At 35.9% G+C, this 19845-nt stretch overlaps 1 protein-coding gene across 3 annotated transcripts in view; it reads left to right on the plus strand.

Moving 5' to 3' along the window:
* Gpbp1l1 (GC-rich promoter binding protein 1 like 1) overlaps window positions 1-19845 on the plus strand; it is a 42527-nt gene that overhangs the window by 11149 nt on the left and 11533 nt on the right. For 2 of the 3 annotated variants that reach the window (XM_046469180.2, XM_046469179.2), the window contains exons 2-7: window positions 6022-7067; window positions 7659-7773; window positions 10554-10683; window positions 11197-11483; window positions 17965-18037; window positions 19515-19708. In XM_046469180.2, the coding sequence (XP_046325136.1) occupies window positions 7714-7773; window positions 10554-10683; window positions 11197-11483; window positions 17965-18037; window positions 19515-19708 (744 nt within the window). In that variant the 5' untranslated portion in view covers window positions 6022-7067; window positions 7659-7713. Of the gene's footprint in view, window positions 1-3264; window positions 3367-6021; window positions 7068-7658; window positions 7774-10553; window positions 10684-11196; window positions 11484-17964; window positions 18038-19514; window positions 19709-19845 lie in introns of those variants that run through there. The other variant, XM_046469181.2, reaches the window with a different exon arrangement.

The raw sequence follows: 19845 nt of genomic DNA on the forward strand, positions 1-19845 counted from the left end.
AATCCAATAGCTGAGGCCTTTAATAAAGGTATATTAATGGGAAATATCTCTATAACAAGGTATTAATTATAAAGCCAAGGTAGATAAGACACATGGTAGTAGTGGAGGAACTATTAAAAGACCAGTGAAGCAGAAACCTGAAAATTAGACCCATACATATGTAGAAATAATTTATGATGGAGCTGGCTTTGTAAACAGAGAAAGAATGCCATGAGGGCATGGTGGTGTACACGTGTCATCCTAACAGCTCAGGAGGCTTAGGCAGGAGGATTGAAACTTTCAAAGCCAACCTCCACAATTTAGCATGGTCGTAAGCAACTTAGTGCGACCCTGTCTCAAAGTAAAAAGCCCTGGGGATTTGTGGATCAGGGTTAAGTGCCCCTGGGTTCAATCTCTGACACTGAAAAAGAAATGAAATTTCACACAGATTTCAAACTATATACGAATCAGTTCCAAGTGTTTTAACTCTTAAATGTGAAAAGCAAAACTATAAAATCAAGAGGACAATGAGGCTATATAGGTAAATGCTTTGACTTTAAAGCACAGAAATGTAAATCATAAGGGGTATGTACAGCTTTGACTAAGAACTTTTGTTCATCAAAAGATACAGTAAAAAATAAAAGATAGCCCATGAAGAAGGGTAAAGATGCTTCTAACAGATAATCAGAAGATCAATATGTATTGTATTATGTCAGATAAGAAAGAAAGATCAACAACAGAAGAATGGTAAAAGGTAACAATAGATATTTTGCAAATAAAAAGAAATACAAGGGGTTGGGGATGTGGCTCAAGCGGTGGCTTGGCTGGCCTGGCTGGCCTGGCTGGCCTGGCATGCGCACCACTCAGCACCTCATACGAAAATATAAAGATGTTGTGTCCGCTGAAAAACTAAAAAATAAATATTAAAAAATTTCTCTCTCTCTCTCTAAAAAAAAAAAAAGAGAGAGAGAAAGAAAGAAAGAAACTTTTATTAATGTGTTTTAATATTATTAATTTTTTTATCTTTGATGATCTATTAGACATATCTTCCCCCTTCTTCATGGGCTATCTTTTTATTTTACTGTTTTTTTTACTCTTTTCATGTGCCATGCAATTCTTTGTATCCTTTTATTGACAAATACATCATGAACCATTGTGAAAATTATTTGATAATCTCTTCGTTGAGAACTAGATAATATCCTTTTTCAATTCTGTGGGATATACAGATTGTACACTATGTGATTGATGAAATGATTTATTATTAACTTTGTTGATCTGGTGGGGCATACCCAAAAGCCTGTATCAAAGAAATCTTATCAAATGACCAAATTGTATCTATTAGTCTTGTACTTAAAAGCACTTTTTGTGGAGCCAAAGTTAAACAAGCCCGATTAAAAGTCAGACATTGCATATTTTTTATTTTCCTATAGAATATTAAAAGGAAAATCCCTATATTCCAGCCATAGTGCACTAGCATTACAGAGACAACATTTCTCAATTATTTTATATAGCATATATAGAATAGAAATTTTATTTTATGATTTAAGATCTACTTAAAGTTATGCTTTTGACAATGGCTTATCTACATGGAAAAATTAAAGGTTTTTTTGTTTTGTTTTGTTTTTCCATTTGTTTGTTTCAAGGACAGCACATTGCATCCTGGATTGCCTTTCAGAAACATTTGTAATTCTGTGTTTTTTTTTTTTAAGAGTGCATTTTATAAATGAATGGTAAAGGTATTATGTCCAACTACAACTAAAAAAATAAATATTAAAAGAGAGAAAAAAAAAGATGCATTTTAGTGGCCGAGGTACGGTGACACACACCTATAATCCCAGCGGCTTGAGAGGCTGAGGCTGGAGGATTGGGAGTTCAAAGCCAGCCTCATCAATTTACTGAGGCCCTAAACAACTTATTGAGACTCTGTTTCTAAATAAAATATTTAAAAAGGGATGGGAATGTAACTCAGTGGTTAAGCTCCCCTGGATTTAATCTCTGGTACCACAAAAAAAAAAAAAGCAACTTAAGTGTAAATCTTTTGTTTGCTGACAAATATCTAGATCAAATATTTAGGTACAAGTGATTCTATATGCACATCATAGGGAGGGATCAAAAGCACTTATATGAAACCTAAAAAGAATGGATGATGTATTACATTGTTTATATTTTAAAATATTGATTCTGGACTGGGGCTGTGGCTCAGTAGTAGAGTTTGCCTAGCATGTGGGAGGCCCTGGGTTTGATCCTCAGCACCACATAAAAATAAATAAAGGTATTGTGTACAGCTACAACGAAAAGAAAATATTGAAAAATATCAATTCTGTTTAATGATAACTATCTTATTAAAAAACATTTAGTGGACTGGGAATGTGACTCAGTGAAGAGCATTCTGAGTTTAATCTCTAGTAATAACATTTTTTTTAATTATGAAAAAAATACATATAAGGCTAACCATTATAACCATTTTGAAAAGTGTAGAGCATGAAGTACATTCAGTGTTGTATGACATCACCGACTGTCTAGTTCCAGAACTTTTTTATTACCCCAAAGTGAAACCTCTTAAGTATTAAGCCCCTGTACCCTCTCCCCCGCCCCCCAGCTCCTGGTAACCACTGATCTGTTTTCTGTCTCTAGTTTATTGATTAAATATTTTATACAAATGAAATCGTATATAGCATTTTGTGTATGGCTTCTTTCACTCTGAATAATGTTTTCAGGTTTCATGTTGTAGCATGAATCAGTACTTTATTTTTATAGTTAGTCTATTGTATGTTTATATGGGGGTGTGTGTGAGAGAGAGATCTATTCATCTGTTGGTAGACATATATAAAGTACCACAGTAGTTAACAGGCTGTGTGCATTTCAAAGAAGGTCAGGGAAGAATTCTTAGAAGTTTTTGGCTTACTTGTAGCTTAAATAAACATTTATAATGCCCTGGAAGGAGCAAGAGTTTATGCCCTAGAAGGCATAATTATAGTACTTTTAGGATTTCAGAGAGGGAGATATCTTCTACATAGAGAATTAAGGAGACTAGGCTTATTATTCTTGTTTTTTGTTTTTGTTTTTGGTGCTGGAGATTGAACCCCAGGGACACTTTAGCACTGAGCTGCATCCCTGGCTCCTTTTTTTGTGTGTGTATGTGTGTGTGTGTGTGTGTGTGTGTGTGTGTGTGTTGGAGGGCGGGTGCTGGGGATTGAACCCCAGGACCTTTTGCATGTGAGGCAAGCACTCTACTAACAGTTATATCCCCATCCTCTCCCTGGCCCTTTTTATTTTTTATTTTGAGCCAAGGTTTCAGTTGTTGAGACTGACCTCAAACTTGCCATCCTGCCTCTACCTCCTGAGTCACTGGAATTTTAGACATGACTTTTGGTTTATTCTTGAGAGGTGGGTAAAAGTTTATTTCTTGTCTCATGTTGAGGAATTTAAATTTTATTTTATTGCTGGTGGAAAACCAGACATTACTGAGCAGTGTAAGGATATAATTTGATCCTGAATTTAGAAACAGAGAATGTCAGCTGATGGGGATATGCTGAGGTAGATGGTGGAAGAGACTATTAGTGCCTAAAGAACTAGATTTGAGTGTCAGTTTTTTGGAGTGTCATTGGAAATAGGAAAGTGATAAATAGACATGGAAAATTAATGAAACAGGCTTGAGAATTTTTTCTTTTAATAGTCTTCCCAGATCTCATCTCTTCTCGTGCCTTATTGTCTTCCAAATACTGGAAATTCCCCAAACTATACCTTTGAGCTCCAGAGCACATGCTTGACATCATTTTTTAAATGTTAAAAAAAAAAAAAAAAGGAATCTTGATCACCCTTCCTGTCTAGTCTTTCGTGTTTTTTTTTTTTTTTTTTTTTAAGGTTCTAAGATAGTTTTAGTTTAGTTTTAAATTTTTTTACTCAAAAAATTTTCAGTAATAAGCATAAACTTGGGCTGGAGTTTTGGCTCAGTGGTAGAGCGCTTGCCTAGCAAGCGGAAGGCTCTGGATTTGTTCCCCAGCACCACATAAAAATAAATAAATAAACAAAGGTATTTAAAAAATGACACCATGTTTTTTTTTTAAAAAAAATAAATTTTTCACTTAGTCACTGTATAAAAATAACCACATCCCCAAAAGAACTTTAATTGTCAGGTGTGGTTGCACATCCCTCTAATCTCAGCTACTCGGGAGACTAAATTGTTGAGGCTGCTTTTGAACTTGAGATCCTCCTGTCTCAGCCTCCTGAGCCGCTGGAAATACAGGCATGTGCCACCGCGCCTGTCTCAACCAGAGTTCTTAATGACAAAAGTGTGTAACAGTTAATTATGTTTTTTCCTTTAGAAATCTTGATTTTATTGATATTTTTCCAAAATAATTAATTATGGTGACAGTATTATCGTTTCTTATTGGTAATAATAGCTGTAGACCTTCATAAGAACATCTCTGAATATACTGAAAAAACAGTAACTAGTCTGTGTTTATTCCCTATCACTGAGCACTGTAACCTAGTTGAACAAGCTGAAAACTAGAATCTGTTAGCAATATCTCATCTGTTAGCAAGTCCTGTTGGTTTTACTTTTTGCTGAATATTTTATGAATTGACTTTAAAAATCTGTTTATATTAAAATTTGATCTTATGCAGAGGCCATTTTAACAATAAATTCTGATAAAAATCTGTAGGCTGGACCACAAAACCTATATTAAAGAATTAATAGCTGTTATTTCTGTAGGGTAACCCAGAACTCCAGTTGTGGGTTACTGTATAAACCTTCCCTGTCTCAACTCAGTCACTCACTTGGCAAACCATAGGGTAGACATTCAGCTTCTCTTTTTCACCTTGGAACCCTTTGGGGAGGAGGGTTTTTCTTAAGTGTCCTTAACATATAAGGTTTATTCAGGTTTGATATTAGGTTTTTTATTGTTGGGCCAGTTTTTGATATTTCATAGAGATTTAAGATTTTCAAATTTGTTTAATTTTTGATTGTTCATAATCTTTGCTTATGATTTTTTTTTTTCTTTTTTGGTGTGATGGGGTACCTGGGATTGAACTCAGGGTTACTCGACCACTAAGCCACATTCCCAGCCCTATTTTTTTGTATTTTTATTTAGAGACAGGGTCTCACCAAGTTGCTTAGTACCTTGCCATTGCTGAGTCTGGCTTTGAACTCCCAATCCTCCAGCCTCAGCCTTCCAAGCCACTAGGATTATAGGCTGCGCCCGGCCACTTACACTATTTTTAATCTGTTGTTTTATTTCCTCCTCTTCATGCTGTCTTTTTTTTTTTCCCCCTTAAGCATTTTACCAGCTTACCTTCTATTTATCTTGTTTTGGCGGGAGTACTAGGGATTGAACTCCAAGGCATTCAACCACTGAGCTACACCCCCAGCCCTATTTTGTATTTTTATGTAGAGACACTGAGTTGCTTAGCACCTTGCACTTGCTGAGGCTGGCTTTGAACTTGTTGTGATCCTTCTGCCTCAGCCTCCAAGCCGCTGGGATTAATAGTGTATGCCACTATTCCCAGCCATGTTTATCTTTTTTAAAATAATCTTTATTGATTTTGAAATAATTATCTTTATTATTGTCTCCATTTTTGCTACCTTTTTCCCCCCCTTTCCTCTCTTTAGATTTGCTTTATTGCTTTTTTCCCCCCATTTTATTGATAAGAATGCTTTAGGTCAATTAAGTACTGCTTTGTTATTTTTTGGATTTACTTATTTTGTTCTTTGTGATTCCGTGTTCAAATTTTCATGATCGTTGCCTCCTTTCTCCTACAGTAAGGAATATGGCTCCCATTTTTCCTTAATACTGTTTTTCATCAGTTCCCAGTATGTAATCAGTCTCCAGTTACCACCACCTCTCTTGCGTGGATTCTCTTTTTCCCATACCTAGGTTGCAAAGTCTGTACACAGCATCTTGCTGCATGTAAGCCCCTCAGTCTGCTTGGCCTTGTCCCTCTGCCCCCCCTTATCCATTCGTATCTCACTTCAGCAACTGTATATGACAGTGATTTTGTCTCTTGAGATTGTTATGTGTCATTTTGTTTTTTCATTTACAGATTGGTAGATTCATGTGGCCTTGTTAATGATTGAGCAATGATGGAAATGGATCCAAAATAAAAAGTGACTTCTCTACCAAAGCAGTAGAAGATTCTTCATATCACCTTCTATTAGCTGAATTCATTTTTGAAGAAGATGCAAAACAAGTGAAATACAGAAAACTGAAAAGAAGAAAACCTCATTTTGGAACTTTCTCCTTGACTATTCCTAACCCCCTCTTTCTACTTGTTTTAATTTTGTTCTGAATTTATAAATATTGAAGACCAAAGAAATAGAATATACATATAGGAGCTTTATACCAAGAAATTTGCCTTGAAAGCTGCTGTTCTGTGGATGGAAAAGTATATCAAGTTCCTGTCTGATTTTTTTTTTTTTAAACAAGATTTCATATGTTTAGAGTTTAAAGTTTAAGAAAATATAAATACATATCTGCACACTATTTTTAGCAATTGTAAGAATAATGACATTTATGTTTTAAGGGCTTTGTCATGTGGTTGTTTGCCACTGGAGTTGACTACTCAGAAGATCTTTTATAGTGCTTTAATATTATATTTTTTGTCTATCACCTTGATGACATTACTTGCCCACACATGAGGCCACCTGTCTGTGTAGCTATGACCTTGTTATGAACAGTTCACACTCACTGTGCAAATGTCCATGTATTACCTATTTAAGCAACATCATAGTGCCATTACTCAAGGAAGTTGAATGAGGTGAACATAGACATAGCTCTTTCCCCTTACCCCCTTTTTTAAATGTAACAAATACTTTTTATGTTCCCCTTCCCCCTTCCCCTTTCCCCTTCCCCCTTTGGAAGCGAGTCAGGAACTAGATAGTTTAAGATGATCAATTAAAGGGACTCAGAAAGTGAGCCACCCAGAGCCAGGCTTCTTTGTGCTTCATCACAAGGCGTGCTGCTGGCCAGACTGCTTAAGCACCTTTTTAACAAGAAGACCTCGTGAGAGAGCCAGCTGATAGCCTCAAGGAGTTCAAAAAACAGGACCACAGAGGTTGGAAAACAGGACCACAGAGGTTACACTCTGGGGTAAATATTCTTTATACATCTTAATTTTGGAGGAAAGCTGTATATGTGCTATGAAAATTATCTGCTGCTTTCTGCAGTATTTTAATTTTGGAGAATATTGATAGGAAGATTTGAAAATACCAACAAACCTCAGGAAAACTGGTACTAGTTAGTGTTTGAGGAAATTAATATGAACTGAGTGCAAAAGTTCTTGAGAGGTTATATATTCCTTCTGTAGGAAAAGCTTTTCTACTCCTTTGGCCAGAAGTTACCCAAGTACCTGACTGAGTCAAACTGTTCTTTTTCCATAAGTATCTATTTTGTGTTTATTCTTCAGCTTCTTCTCTTGTAACTCAAGAATGCATTAGATTCTTTGACATGACCTTCTAGACTTGTGTCATATTTTTCTGTTTATGTTTTTTTCATAATCACATATTTACAGACCATTGCTTTTGTTTATAACTTCTGTGAGATTTGGTCCCTTAGAAATATCTATAGAGAGTCTCAGGACAGATACTCTGTGAAGAGGGATCATAGGTTAATCACAGATTACTTTATAATCTGGTATTCGATTCTTAAAAGCATAAGTGATTTGAGTTGTCTCACTTTCAGATCCTGGCCATGAGGTTGGATGCCTCACCTTGCTGAAAAGAGACACTGGACCTAAATGGCGCAGCATGACTTTGTTCCTGCTTGGCTAAATTTCTCAACACCACAGTCAGCTAAGGTACTCATCTCCATCCCTCTAGTAAATACCCAAATACCAGTTACTTTTTCTTCCCTTCCTGGCCTGTGGCCTCTGTTTTACAGACTTGGTTGTTTTGGGTTTTAGATTTTTTCCCCCCTAACATTTTATTAGGATATAATTTGTAAAACATAGATTGTTTTTGCTTGTTTTTTAATACGTATTCTGTCTTGCCTAAAGATTTAAAAAATGTTTTCATAGACTCATTACCTTTCTTTTACATGGCACCCTTCAGCCTTTCTGTATTATCTGCAGCACACTTTATAGATTATATACCTCCTAACCTATTGACTGACAAAGAGGCATTTCACTGAAAGGGAAATGATCCTTGGGAAAATAGAACTTTGGCATGAATGCACTTTCAACTATGATAGTAGATAAAGAGGAAGAAAGGACATAGATATTGATTGTTCAGCTACTAAGTGGTTCTTATATTAAATCCTAGAAAAATTTTTTAGAGGCATTACTTAATGATTTGGGAGGAAATGTGTGTTGTTTGGGGGTAAAGACAAGTGGAACAACCAGTTCATATGATTAAAGCAGACCAACTCACAGAACACAGAAGAAATCCTGGGGTGTTCATAAAGGAGACCATCCTAAAGCTAGTAAAATTAAAAGTGCTTCCCATTTTTGTCAATTAATAAAGGAGAAAAAAAATAGTAGTATTTTTAAAATGGCCTGCTTTCCCACGTATGACTAAATGTAGTGCACTTCTACATCACGTACAATCAGAGAAATGATAAGTTGTGCTCCATTTTGTACAATGAATCAAAATGCATTCTGCTATCATGTATAACTAATTAGAACAAATAAAAATTAAAATGGCCCACTTTCCATATTTTTTAAGAATGTAAATTTTTGGGAAGGTGTTTCTGGTCTCGTCTAGACATAAAACCTTATGCTCTGAACTTCATTTTGAATTGTGTCTTCTTAAAATTCCTCAAAATCTCATAATTGGTCTAGTCTGAAGTCCTTGAGGGGGATGGATGTTGGATCCAGGAAAACGCTTAAAAAAAGCAAATAATTGTTTTAGAACAATGAACTAAATAAGAGAATTAAAATATATTATTTCAACCTTTCCAGTAAAGGTATAGTAGTAAAGTTATATAGTTTGGGCATAGGATAGACATAAAAAGTAATGAAATGGAATAGAGAGTTCAAAAATAGGCCTGTATATATAAAATGTCAGTTGACTTTCGACTTAATTATCAAGGTAAAAATCCAGCATGGAAGTGATAAGTTTTGTTTTTGCTTGATTTTTTGTTTGTTTTAACAAATGGTCCTGGAATAATTGGTTGAGGTAGAGCACTTCAACCTCTATCTACACAAAAATTAACTTGAAATGGATCATAACCTAAGTTTAAGATGCTAGCGCAATAAAACTTTTAGGAAAAGAGCATAGGAAAAGATCTTTGTAATCCACTGGAATGGGTAAACAAGACTGACATATCAAGTATTGTTAAGGATATTGATAGTAAGAAAATAGATGAATGTGCTTCTGCCTATAATTTTTCTGTAAGTCCTTGTCAAACATACCCATACTTTTCGTGGCTAAATAGCCTCTGGTCTGTGTATTAGTCAAGAGTTCCTCAGAAAAATAAAAGCAACAGAAAGTATGGTTAGAAGAAGTTAATTGGCTCACACTGAGAAGCTCAGTAGTTCCACAATGGCCATCTGCCTCCTAAAGAGCCAAGAAAACTGGTAGCTGCTCCAAGAAGCAGAAGGCCACAAAATTAGAAGCAACAGCAGTATTAGCAGAAAACCACACCTGCAAGAAGTGTGAGTGAGCTTCCCTATTCTACTTCTGTATTCTATCTAAGTCCCCAGCCCATTGAATAGTGCGACCCATATTCAGGGTTGGTCTTTCCTACTTAGTTCCCTGACCAAAACACCAATCTTTTCTGGAAATATCCTTACAGACACAACTAGAAGTATGATTTACGGATCTAGGCATCTCTTCACAAGTTGATAACTAAGATTGGCCATCACATGGCTGGGGTTGTGGCTTAGTAGTAGAGCACTTGCCTGGCAAGTGTGAGGCACTGGGTTTGATCCTCAGCACCACATAAAAATAAATAAAGGTTAAAAAAAATGATTGATCATCACAGACTCTATCCTTTACAACTTAAAAAAAACCCACAGAATGAAATTTATTGAAAAATGAATGAAAACGTTAATTCATAATGTTTGTCAGAAACTGCTTTCTTTGAATTATATAAATTCAAAGACAATCTCCCTGACTTTTCTCACATGTAAAATGGGTTTTAATGCATAATTGTTATTGTTCAAGTAATCTTTGCAGATAAAACTTTGTAGTTATGCATCGTTACCAAGGTGACATTTGAACCATTGCTTTTTCTCTAATTCTAGAATGATTTTATAGAAATAATAAAACTGTGCAGAAAGATTTTTAAGGCAAGCATCTTTTCCTCAACCTCTGTTGCAAGATTAATATTTTTAAGTATAAAATTTGGGGGCTATTTAGGGATATTGATGACTCCCCCCACCTTAGGCAAATAAGTGAGGTCATCACCTTTTTTTCCCTTTTGGGATGAAGGGAGTGAATTAATAATTGTGTAACCTAGCTCTTCTCTACATTAATTTTGAGTCCTGTGGTATTCTTACGATTTATATGCTCATAATGCAGGTTTCTGCCACCGTTTACTTGTCTTTTAAACACCTATTTGAAAAAAAAAAACTTAAAATATTGAAAGAGACTGATTCTACTTACCTATTTGCCTCTCTGTACTTTATCATCTTAGTCACCTACATCCACCTTTGAAAAACACGGAGAGCACCTGCCCCGAGGAGAAGGTAGATTTGGAGTGAGCCGTCGTCGACACAATTCCTCTGATGGCTTTTTTAACAATGGGCCCCTACGAACTACAGGAGGTGAGCCATGTCCAGCTTACATGACTACATACTTAACGACAAGTAAGCCCAGGCTTTAGTGCATGTCCATATCTAAAAGGATTCTTTATAAACATAGTTCTTGATTAGGTCCTCTAGTAGTCGTTATTCAACTACATTGGCTTTCTAGGTCTAACATTTTTATGTTCTCATGAATTATTTTTTTTAATTCAAAAATTCATTTAAAACTTGTCTGACAAAAGATTTATTTAGGGCTGAGGTTGTGGCTCAGTGGTAGAACACTTGCCTGGCATGTGTGAGGCACTGAGTTCGATTCTCAGCAATGCATATAAATAAATAAATGTCCATCAGCAACTGAAAAAAAAAAAAAAGATTTATTTAGTGGTTCTTTGTGTGAACTTCTTACTGAACAAGTCTTCTGAAGGCCTTTTGACAGTACCATAAACCAGATCAGGAAGCATCTAGCCCCAGTCATTTCTGAATTTCCAGGAAGTGGACAATCTGACCTGTTAACACTTTTCCTTACTATTCTAGATTCCTGGCACCAGCCCTCCCTCTTCCGCCATGATTCTGTGGACTCTGGTGTCTCTAAGGGAGCATATGCTGGAATCACGGGGAACCTATCTGGTTGGCATAGTTCTTCCCGAGGTCATGATGGCATAAACCAGCGTAGTGGAGGTGGCACAGGGAACCATCGACACTGGAATGGCAGTTTTCATTCCCGGAAAGGCTGTGTCTTTCAAGAAAAGCCACCTACAGAGATTAGGGAAGAAAAGAAAGAAGACAAGGTGGAAAAGTTGCAGTTTGAAGAGGAAGACTTTGTAAGTACGAAGTTCTAGATGTGTAGTTAACAAATTAGGTCTTAAATACAGACCCTATTAATACTATTACAGAAAAGGGAGACCTTAAGTTTAGGTTTATTTTTAAAGGAAAGGAGTTCATTTGGTTAGTTTGAAAATGATGATCAAAGTTCCTATGTAACTTACAGCAAATCTTAGTACATTTTTCCTCGTTACACCTTTGGAGTGTAAAAGAAAAATTGTAATTTTTCCTTAAATTTTCTAAGGTTTAGTATCTAAATATAATTACATAAATTATCATAAGAGGTTTTTTCCCTTTTAATATTACTCTCATATAAAATTGTTGTAATAAATATGCAATTTTGAGTGTTTAAGCTGTTGCATGTATGTTCAGCAAGATTTTATGCTGTTTTATTGAATTGTATGCCTTTTGGCATCTAATGAAAAGTGGAATTTTTAGAGTTCATTTTTAAAATTAACAAAATATTTTATTTGACCAAATATATCCTGAATATTATTACTTTAATATATACTCTATGCTTAAATTATTAGTGAGATAATGTACATTATTTTTATATTCCGTCTTCACTGTGTTTCCTGTACTTATAGCACATCTCAGTATAGACTGTATGTACATTTTTGTACTTAATGACTACATGTAGCAACTCTATAGTTATTTAAATAGTGCAACTCTAGTTATTTTGGGGCATTCTACCACTGAACTACTTCTCCAACCCTTTTTATTTTTTATGTTGTGACAAGGTTTTTGTTGTTTGGGCGGGAGGGGGCACGCAACCACATAGTCACATCCCCAGCCCTGTTTTACATTTTATCTAGAGACAGGGTCTTACTGAGTTGCTTAGTGCCTCACCATTGCTGAGGCTGGATTTGAACTTGTGATCCTTATGTCTCAGCCTCTTGAGCCACTGGGTTTACAGGCATGTGCGCCGGGCGCAGCTGGGTTTTACTGAGTCTCTGAGGCTTGCCTCAGACTTGAAATCCTCCTGCCTTAGTGTCTTGAGTAGCTGGGATTATAGTTGTAACCAGAAACTTCTGTTATAGCCACTTACACAGCATATTAATAAAGTCAACTAAAGGAGTTGGAACTATAGCTCAATGACAGGAGAATACTGTTTGTCAAGCACGAGGCCTTGTGTTCAACCTTCAACACTGAGATGAATTTTAAAAATCAACTAAAGAGGAGTCGGGTTTGGATTTTTGTTGTTGTCAATAGACCTTTACTTAATTTATTTTTTATGTATTTATATGTGGTGCTGAAGATCGAACCCAGTGCCTCACACATGCTAGGCACACACTCTGCCACTGTGCTACAAACCCAGCCCTATCAAATTTGGATATTAATCTCTCTTCCCCAAGTCTAGAAAAGTCCTAGGGTCCTTGATGTTAATGTCATATATTAGTTCCTGTCCTTCAAAACTTTATTCTTTGGAAATCTGTGGTTCCCTCACACACTCTTTAGTATTTATCCAGAATGACCCAGATATCCAGTAGTACAGAAAGTAATATATTAGTAAGAGGGGCAGGAGGCACAGAGCAGAACCTGTGGAATAGCCATAAGGGTGACTGAGAGTGATTAGCCAAAGAAGAAAAGGGTATATCAAGAAAGAGAAGTAATATACGAATTACAGATTAGCCTTTTGCTATGGGTACCTGTCTGTATTCCTAACTACTCAGGAGACTGAAGGAAGAGGATTGCAAGTTTGAGGTCACTCTGAGCAATTTAGCAAGATCCTGCCTGAAAATCAAAAAATGAAAAGGGTTGGGATATAATTCAGTGGTAGAATGCCCCCGTGATCAATTCCAATCCCTGTGGTGAAGGGGCACCATTGACAGGTTTTAAGGTGTTTGGGGACTAAATTGTTTGGAGCTGATACTTTCTTTATTATTTTAAATTAAAAGTTATTGGGGGGGGGCTGGGGATGTGGCTCAAGCGGTAGCGCGCTCACCTGGCATGCGTGCGGCCCGGGTTCGATCCTCAGCACCACATACAAACAAAGATGTTGTGTCCGCCGAAAACTAAAAAAAAAAATAAACACTAAAAATTAAAAAAAAAAAAAAAAGTTATTGGAGGGGGGGCTGTGGCTCAGTGGTAGAGTGCTTGCCTCACATGTGAAGCACTGAGTTCAATCCTCAGCACCACATAAAAATAAATGAATAAATAAAGATTTTTTTTAGTTATTTTTATTTTTAAAATAGTCTTATATAGTTACCTTGGGCAAGTTAAATAGTTGTAATTCTCCTGGAATTATTAGGTAGAAATAGTAATGTATGCATACCTTATTACATTGTACTATGGTATATGTTGAATAATGTATGTGACACATAGTTGGATTTTTTTGTTTTTATTTTGTACTAGGGATTAGCCAGAGATGCTTTGCCACTCAGCTATATCCCTAGTCCTTTTTATTTTATTGAGGCAGAATCCTGCTAAATTGCCCAGGCTTGCCTAAAACTTGAGATTCTCCTGCCTCAGCCTACTAAATTGGTTGGATTACAGGCATGTGCCACTATAACTGATGACACATAGTTGTCTTTTTGTTTTGTTTTGTTTTTTGTTTTTTAATGGTAACTACTGCTATTATTAAATGTTCAGATCCTTTTCGTAAGTACTCAGTTGTGGCTCACTGAATGGCAGAGCAGTTGCTGACATGCTTCTCTGGGGGGAAAGTGCTAGAAGTTTGCCCTCTGGAGTACCTGGTAAAACCATACATGGGAGATGTTACTCTGCTTCATAACTACTCCTAGAGTATTGAGGGAAGCTACAGGACTCAAGTCTCACTTGCACTTCAGAACTTGGCTTTGAGGAACTGTGCTGCAGGAGGCTACAGAGTAAGCACACTGGAACAGGAAACAAAACTCTTAGCTCTTTGCATTAACAAAAGTTAACACTCCAGCTGCAGATATTTTAAAGTGCCAGATACATTTACACAGAATAGATAGAAGAGATGACTTTGGAATTGGAAGCAGTAAATTGCAAAAACCAGCACAGGTCTTCTCATTGTTTATACCAACTAGCTGATATTCTCTTTTATAACAAAGTCTCCAACTATTGGAAATATAGTCCAGACTGAGCTGTACAAAGACACATAATAGACAAAGGGAAAGTTCACATAAAAGGGGGGGGGGGACAGAACATCCAGCATTAAAAAAAATAAGTCACTATATATTTTTTTTAATTTTTTTTATTAAATATTTATTTTTTAGTTTTTCGGCGGACACAACATCTTTGTTTGTATGTGGTGCTGAGGATCGAACCCAGGCCACACACATGCCAGGCGAGCGCGCTACTGCTTGAGCCACATCCCCAGCCCAAGTCACTATATTTTTGAACACTGAAAACAAGAGCATGAAAAGCTACCTAGACCCATCAACAGAAGCTAATGTAATCATATATAAGTGAGCAACATTAAAGGATCAAGGTCAAATTCCTTTCTACCGCCACAAAACAGATATGAACTATAATTTATTATCTTAAAACATTAACTAAATGATATTAAGAAAATGGTAAACATAATCCAGAAATGCTCATGGTACTAGAACTCTGGAAAAAAGTAATGAAAGATTTAAGGAAAAAAAGGCCAAACAAGAAGGAATACAAAAGAATAAAACACATTTTTCAAGAATTAGAAGACAAAAAAGTCTTAAATGAAGAAAAAATGGATAAATTAAAACTGAGGAAAAAAAGTGAATACAGAAGTAAGACAAAAAAGTCCAATATACATAAACATAATAGCATCTCTGTCCCTAAAGAAAACCAAAACAAAAGGAATAGCTTAAATACTGAAAAAAAGTTCAACAAAAAATATATTGAAATACAAGAAAATTTGTATGAAAAAGCTTTAAATTAAAAGGCTAGCCATAGCAGCCAATACTGAAACGTAGTCTTTAATTAGATGTGAACAAAAAAGAAAATAAATATCCTTTGGACATCCTGACATAAAGATTGAGTGACTTAAGAGAAAGAAAATCAAATATACTTTGACAGCAAAGCTTTATAACAAAAATAAATGGAGTGGGCTGGGGTTGTGGCTAAAGTGATAGAGCACTTGCCTAGCATGTGTGAGGCATTGGGTTCGATTCTCAGCACTGCTTACAAATAAATGTGTAAAATAAAGGTCCATCAACAACTAAAAATATATATATAAAGTTTTTAAAAAGTAAGTAAATGGACAAAGAATATATGAAAAAAGGATTGTATTTGTCAAACTTTCTCAGTTACAAAGATCACAGACATAGGGGCTGGGGTTGTAGCTCAGTGGTAGAGTACTCACCTAACCTGTGTGAGGCACTCGGTTCCATCCTCAGCTCCACATAAAAATAAATTATAAAATAAAGGTATTGTGTACATCTACAACTAAAAAATATTTTTTTAAAAAAAGATCACAAACGTAATTGTGTGAAAACTCAGGATATTCTTCTGCTTTTCCTGAGAAAAAGAAAAAGCTTCAGACAAATTAACCAGAAAGATACCAACCAAAACAATGGTGGACCAGGTGTGGTGGTGCACGCCTGTGATCCCAGAGGCTCAAGAGGCTGAGATAGGAGGATGGTGAGTTCAAAGCCAGTCTCAGCAATGTCAAGGCACTAAGCAACTCAGCGAGACCTTGTCTCTAAATAAAATACAAAATAGGGCTGGGGATGTGGCTCAGTGGTTGAGTGCCCCTGAGTTCAATCCCCAGTGCCAAAAAAAAAAAAAAAAGGTGGTAAATATTAATATATGGTCAGTACCTGCAGGTGTAACTCAGTGGTGGTCTATGTGGGGCCCTGTGTTCAAGCATCACTCAGCACAGGAAAAAAGTGATTAATTGTTGAATCAAGACTAAATGAGGGTTAAAAGAGAAATTTTGAGGTGTTTATCTTTGAATTCAAATGGTCCCCAACTATAATGGTTCAACTTAACAACTTTTGAACTTCACAGTAATACAAAAGCATATCCATACAACCATTCTGTTTTTCACTTTTGATATAGTATTCAGTACGTTATATGAGATATTTAACACTTTATTATAAAATACACTTTGTGTTGATTTTGCCCGATTTTGTAGGAGTAGGCTAATTTAAGTGTTGTAAGCAGTGTTTTTAGGTAGGCTAGGCTAAGCTGTGATGTTCCCTAGGTCAGGCATGTTAAATGGATACATGTATTTGCTTATTCTTCTATTCTAATGGTTCTTATCTTGACTTAGTGAGAAATATGTACTAGCTGAGCCCCCACCTTTAGAGAGTCTGACTTAGATGCGTTCTACTAGATTCTGCATGTCTTTTTATTGTTTGTTTAATGTCCTAAAGGCATTTGTGTTGGAAAGCTGTTTTCTTACCCTGTTATCAGATTGTAAAGTTTGGGCTTGAACACTGGTGTCATCCTCATACCCACATACAATCCAGTCTATTGCTCTTAATTCTTTCTGTCTTCCCCCCATGGCTTCCTCCATTCTTGTTGCTTTGATTACTTTTCTGAACTATGGAATTGGTCTCCTAATGGTCTTAATACTTAAACTAAATGCTTACAGCCATCTTTCAAGCTGTTACCACAGTGATTTTTGTAAATTGATGATTTAATCATGTTAATTCCATGGCTGGAGGATGGATCCCCATTACTACAGAATAAAGTTAAATCTCCCCTAAAAGATCCTCCACAAGCCAGCTGTTGCCAATTTTGCAAGGTATCTCTTTTCCTGTAGAAGACCTCCTTTTTTTCCCTAGCACTAATCATGCTGAGCTATTTGTTGATCTCTCAATATTCTGTTCTTTTTCATGCTTTCCTATTTTAGTGTATTCATTGAACTTTCTGTTCTTAAATCACACATTTTTCAGTTTTGGAATTCACTGACTCTTCTTAGTTATTACTTATAACAAAACCTTTTCTGACAACATTTCTCTTTCAAATGGAATTATCCTTTCCTCTCTGAGTAGTCCTTCCCTAATGGAAAATTTTATCAGTCTATGGAACCTTTTATGGTACTTACGTGTTTACAAGTGTATCTTTGTAGTGATATAGTAACTCTGTGAGGTTTGACAAAGATCCTTCTTTGCCTTTTATTTCTAAAACAGTCCCTGGCACATGGTTGGGCTTACTCTAAAGGAATCTTAGAAGTGCATTGAATACTGTTCATTTCACTGACCAGATTATCTTCCTTAAATCTACAAAAAATGATCCACATCCTTGTTTGTTCAGCTTTCTGTTGCCTCCTTATTTGGTGTATATATCATATAGGAAGGTGAGAACTTAAGACATTAAGTCTGTTAATATGCGAAATCCCACTTACATCAGAGGAAGTAGAACTCAAGAAAGCCTAAATGCAACATAACACTTATTGGTTTTGCATTTCAACATTTTCTCTTTGTTATAATTTTAAATACAACATTAAATTAATAAGTGCTAATAGCTTGTAATTATTTGGTAGGTCCATGGTGATGGCTAGTTTGCAAAAGTCCCCAGATGATAAGCTTTTTATATCAACTGTTCATATTCCTTTTTTCCTAGCCTTCTTTGAATCCAGAAGCTGGCAAACAGAATCAGCCATGCAGACCTATTGGGACCCCTTCTGGAGTGTGGGGTAGGTAGATTTTGCATTTTAAAGGCACAACTTGAATTCTTTTTTACCAGGGAGAGGAGCAAAATTCTTTTTCTTGTTTCTTTATCTCTTGCTTCTCATCTTATCCATTTACCCTTGGTAACTAACACCTATTATTTCTTCACTAATTTAAGTGTCTAAAAGGATGGCAGATGACTCTGCCTCCCTCAGAATACAGATAATTGAAAGCTTTTAGATCCCTGATTTTGGAAGGAGATTTTAAGTAAAGGGATACTAATATAAAATCATTAAAAAGTAATTTTGAGGGGCTGGGGATGTGGCTCAAGTGGTAGCGTGCTCGCCTGGCATGTGTGCGGTCTGGGTTCGATCCCCAGCACCACATAACAACAAAGATGTTGTGTCCGCCGAAAACTAAAAAAAAATAAATATTAAAAAATATTCTCTCTCTCTCTCTTAAAAAAAAAGTAATTTTGAAGTTAGCATTGCTAATCCATTTAAAATAGTTAATATTTTTTATTGTATTTATGTTATGAATGTCTCATAAACGAGTATACATAACAGTATAATCTTCAACATTCTGCCATATTACTAAATAGACACTTCAGAAGTATTCATTGATAGCTAGGGATATAGTTCAATGGCAAGAGTGAGGCCTTGGGTTTGATCCTTAACAGCTTAAAAAGAAGTATTCTTCAAAAGGTTGTATAACACTACATCCTGGGTATATACAATTTTGTTCCTCTGAATTCCAGTTGTTGATTTTTGGTGGTGGTGGTAGGGTTATAAATGATGCCTATTGTGTAGGGCAAGGGGAAAACATAAATGCACATATTTATTTGTATTTGTTGGGAATAAGAAGACATAAAAAATTGAAATAAAAATCAGTGTGTCCCAAAACATGATTATAATCTTTGACATTTACAAATTGAACTCTCCTGGACCCTTTATGAGATGTGTTCTGTACATAGCCGGGTATATTATTTAGGAAGGCTTTGGCATACCTAAACCTGGATTTGAATCCATTATTATAGGATTAAGGGTGATTGCTGTATCTCTTTTTGCTAATGGTGTATGACTGCTCGTGTTTTTGCTCATCACAGAATCCCATGGCAGATTTCTTTCCCCAGTTTACTCATTTCTCCATTTCCTTGCTATCAGGAGCCTGCTACCTTTGGATATATTCTTGTATGGTCCTTGCCTGACTGATAGCATTGTACATTAGACAAATTGTATCTCTAAAGTACTGCTAACATCTTTGTGCTTTCTGGCTGATGTTTGAATTTAATACCAAGTGCTTCATATGCTACCATTTGTCCTGTAGTTCCCAAGTAGTGTTGCTTTTAAGAATATTTGTTAAGTGCACAACAGGAAATGTTTGCTTCCTTGGTCTCTACTCTCACCTTATTTGTTGAAGGTGAGACTTTGATACAAAATATCATGTTTTGTGTTATCCAACAAGCCTGACATTCTTTTATGTCTTCATTATTGTATTTCACAGAAAACCCACCTAGTGCCAAGCAACCCTCCAAGATGCTAGTTATCAAAAAAGTTTCCAAAGAGGATCCTGCTGCTGCCTTCTCTGCTGCATTCACCTCACCAGGATCTCACCATGCAAATGGGAACAAATCATCAACTATGGTTCCAAGTGTCTACAAGAACTTGGTTCCTAAGCCTGCACCACCTCCTTCCAAGGTATAATTTGGAATCAGTGTAAGAACCTGTACAACATAAGTTTGGGAATAAATCAGAAAACATTTAGTATATTTGTTTTTTCCTATCAAACATCATTCATCAGACATTCATTCAGTACCTTATATGTGTAGCTTGTA

This window comes from Marmota monax, unplaced genomic scaffold (genome assembly GCF_021218885.2).
Source record: "Marmota monax isolate L192 unplaced genomic scaffold, Marmota_monax_Labrador192_F-V1.1 WCK01_AAM20220418_F8-fsc00008, whole genome shotgun sequence".
Classification (NCBI taxonomy): domain Eukaryota; kingdom Metazoa; phylum Chordata; class Mammalia; order Rodentia; family Sciuridae; genus Marmota; species Marmota monax.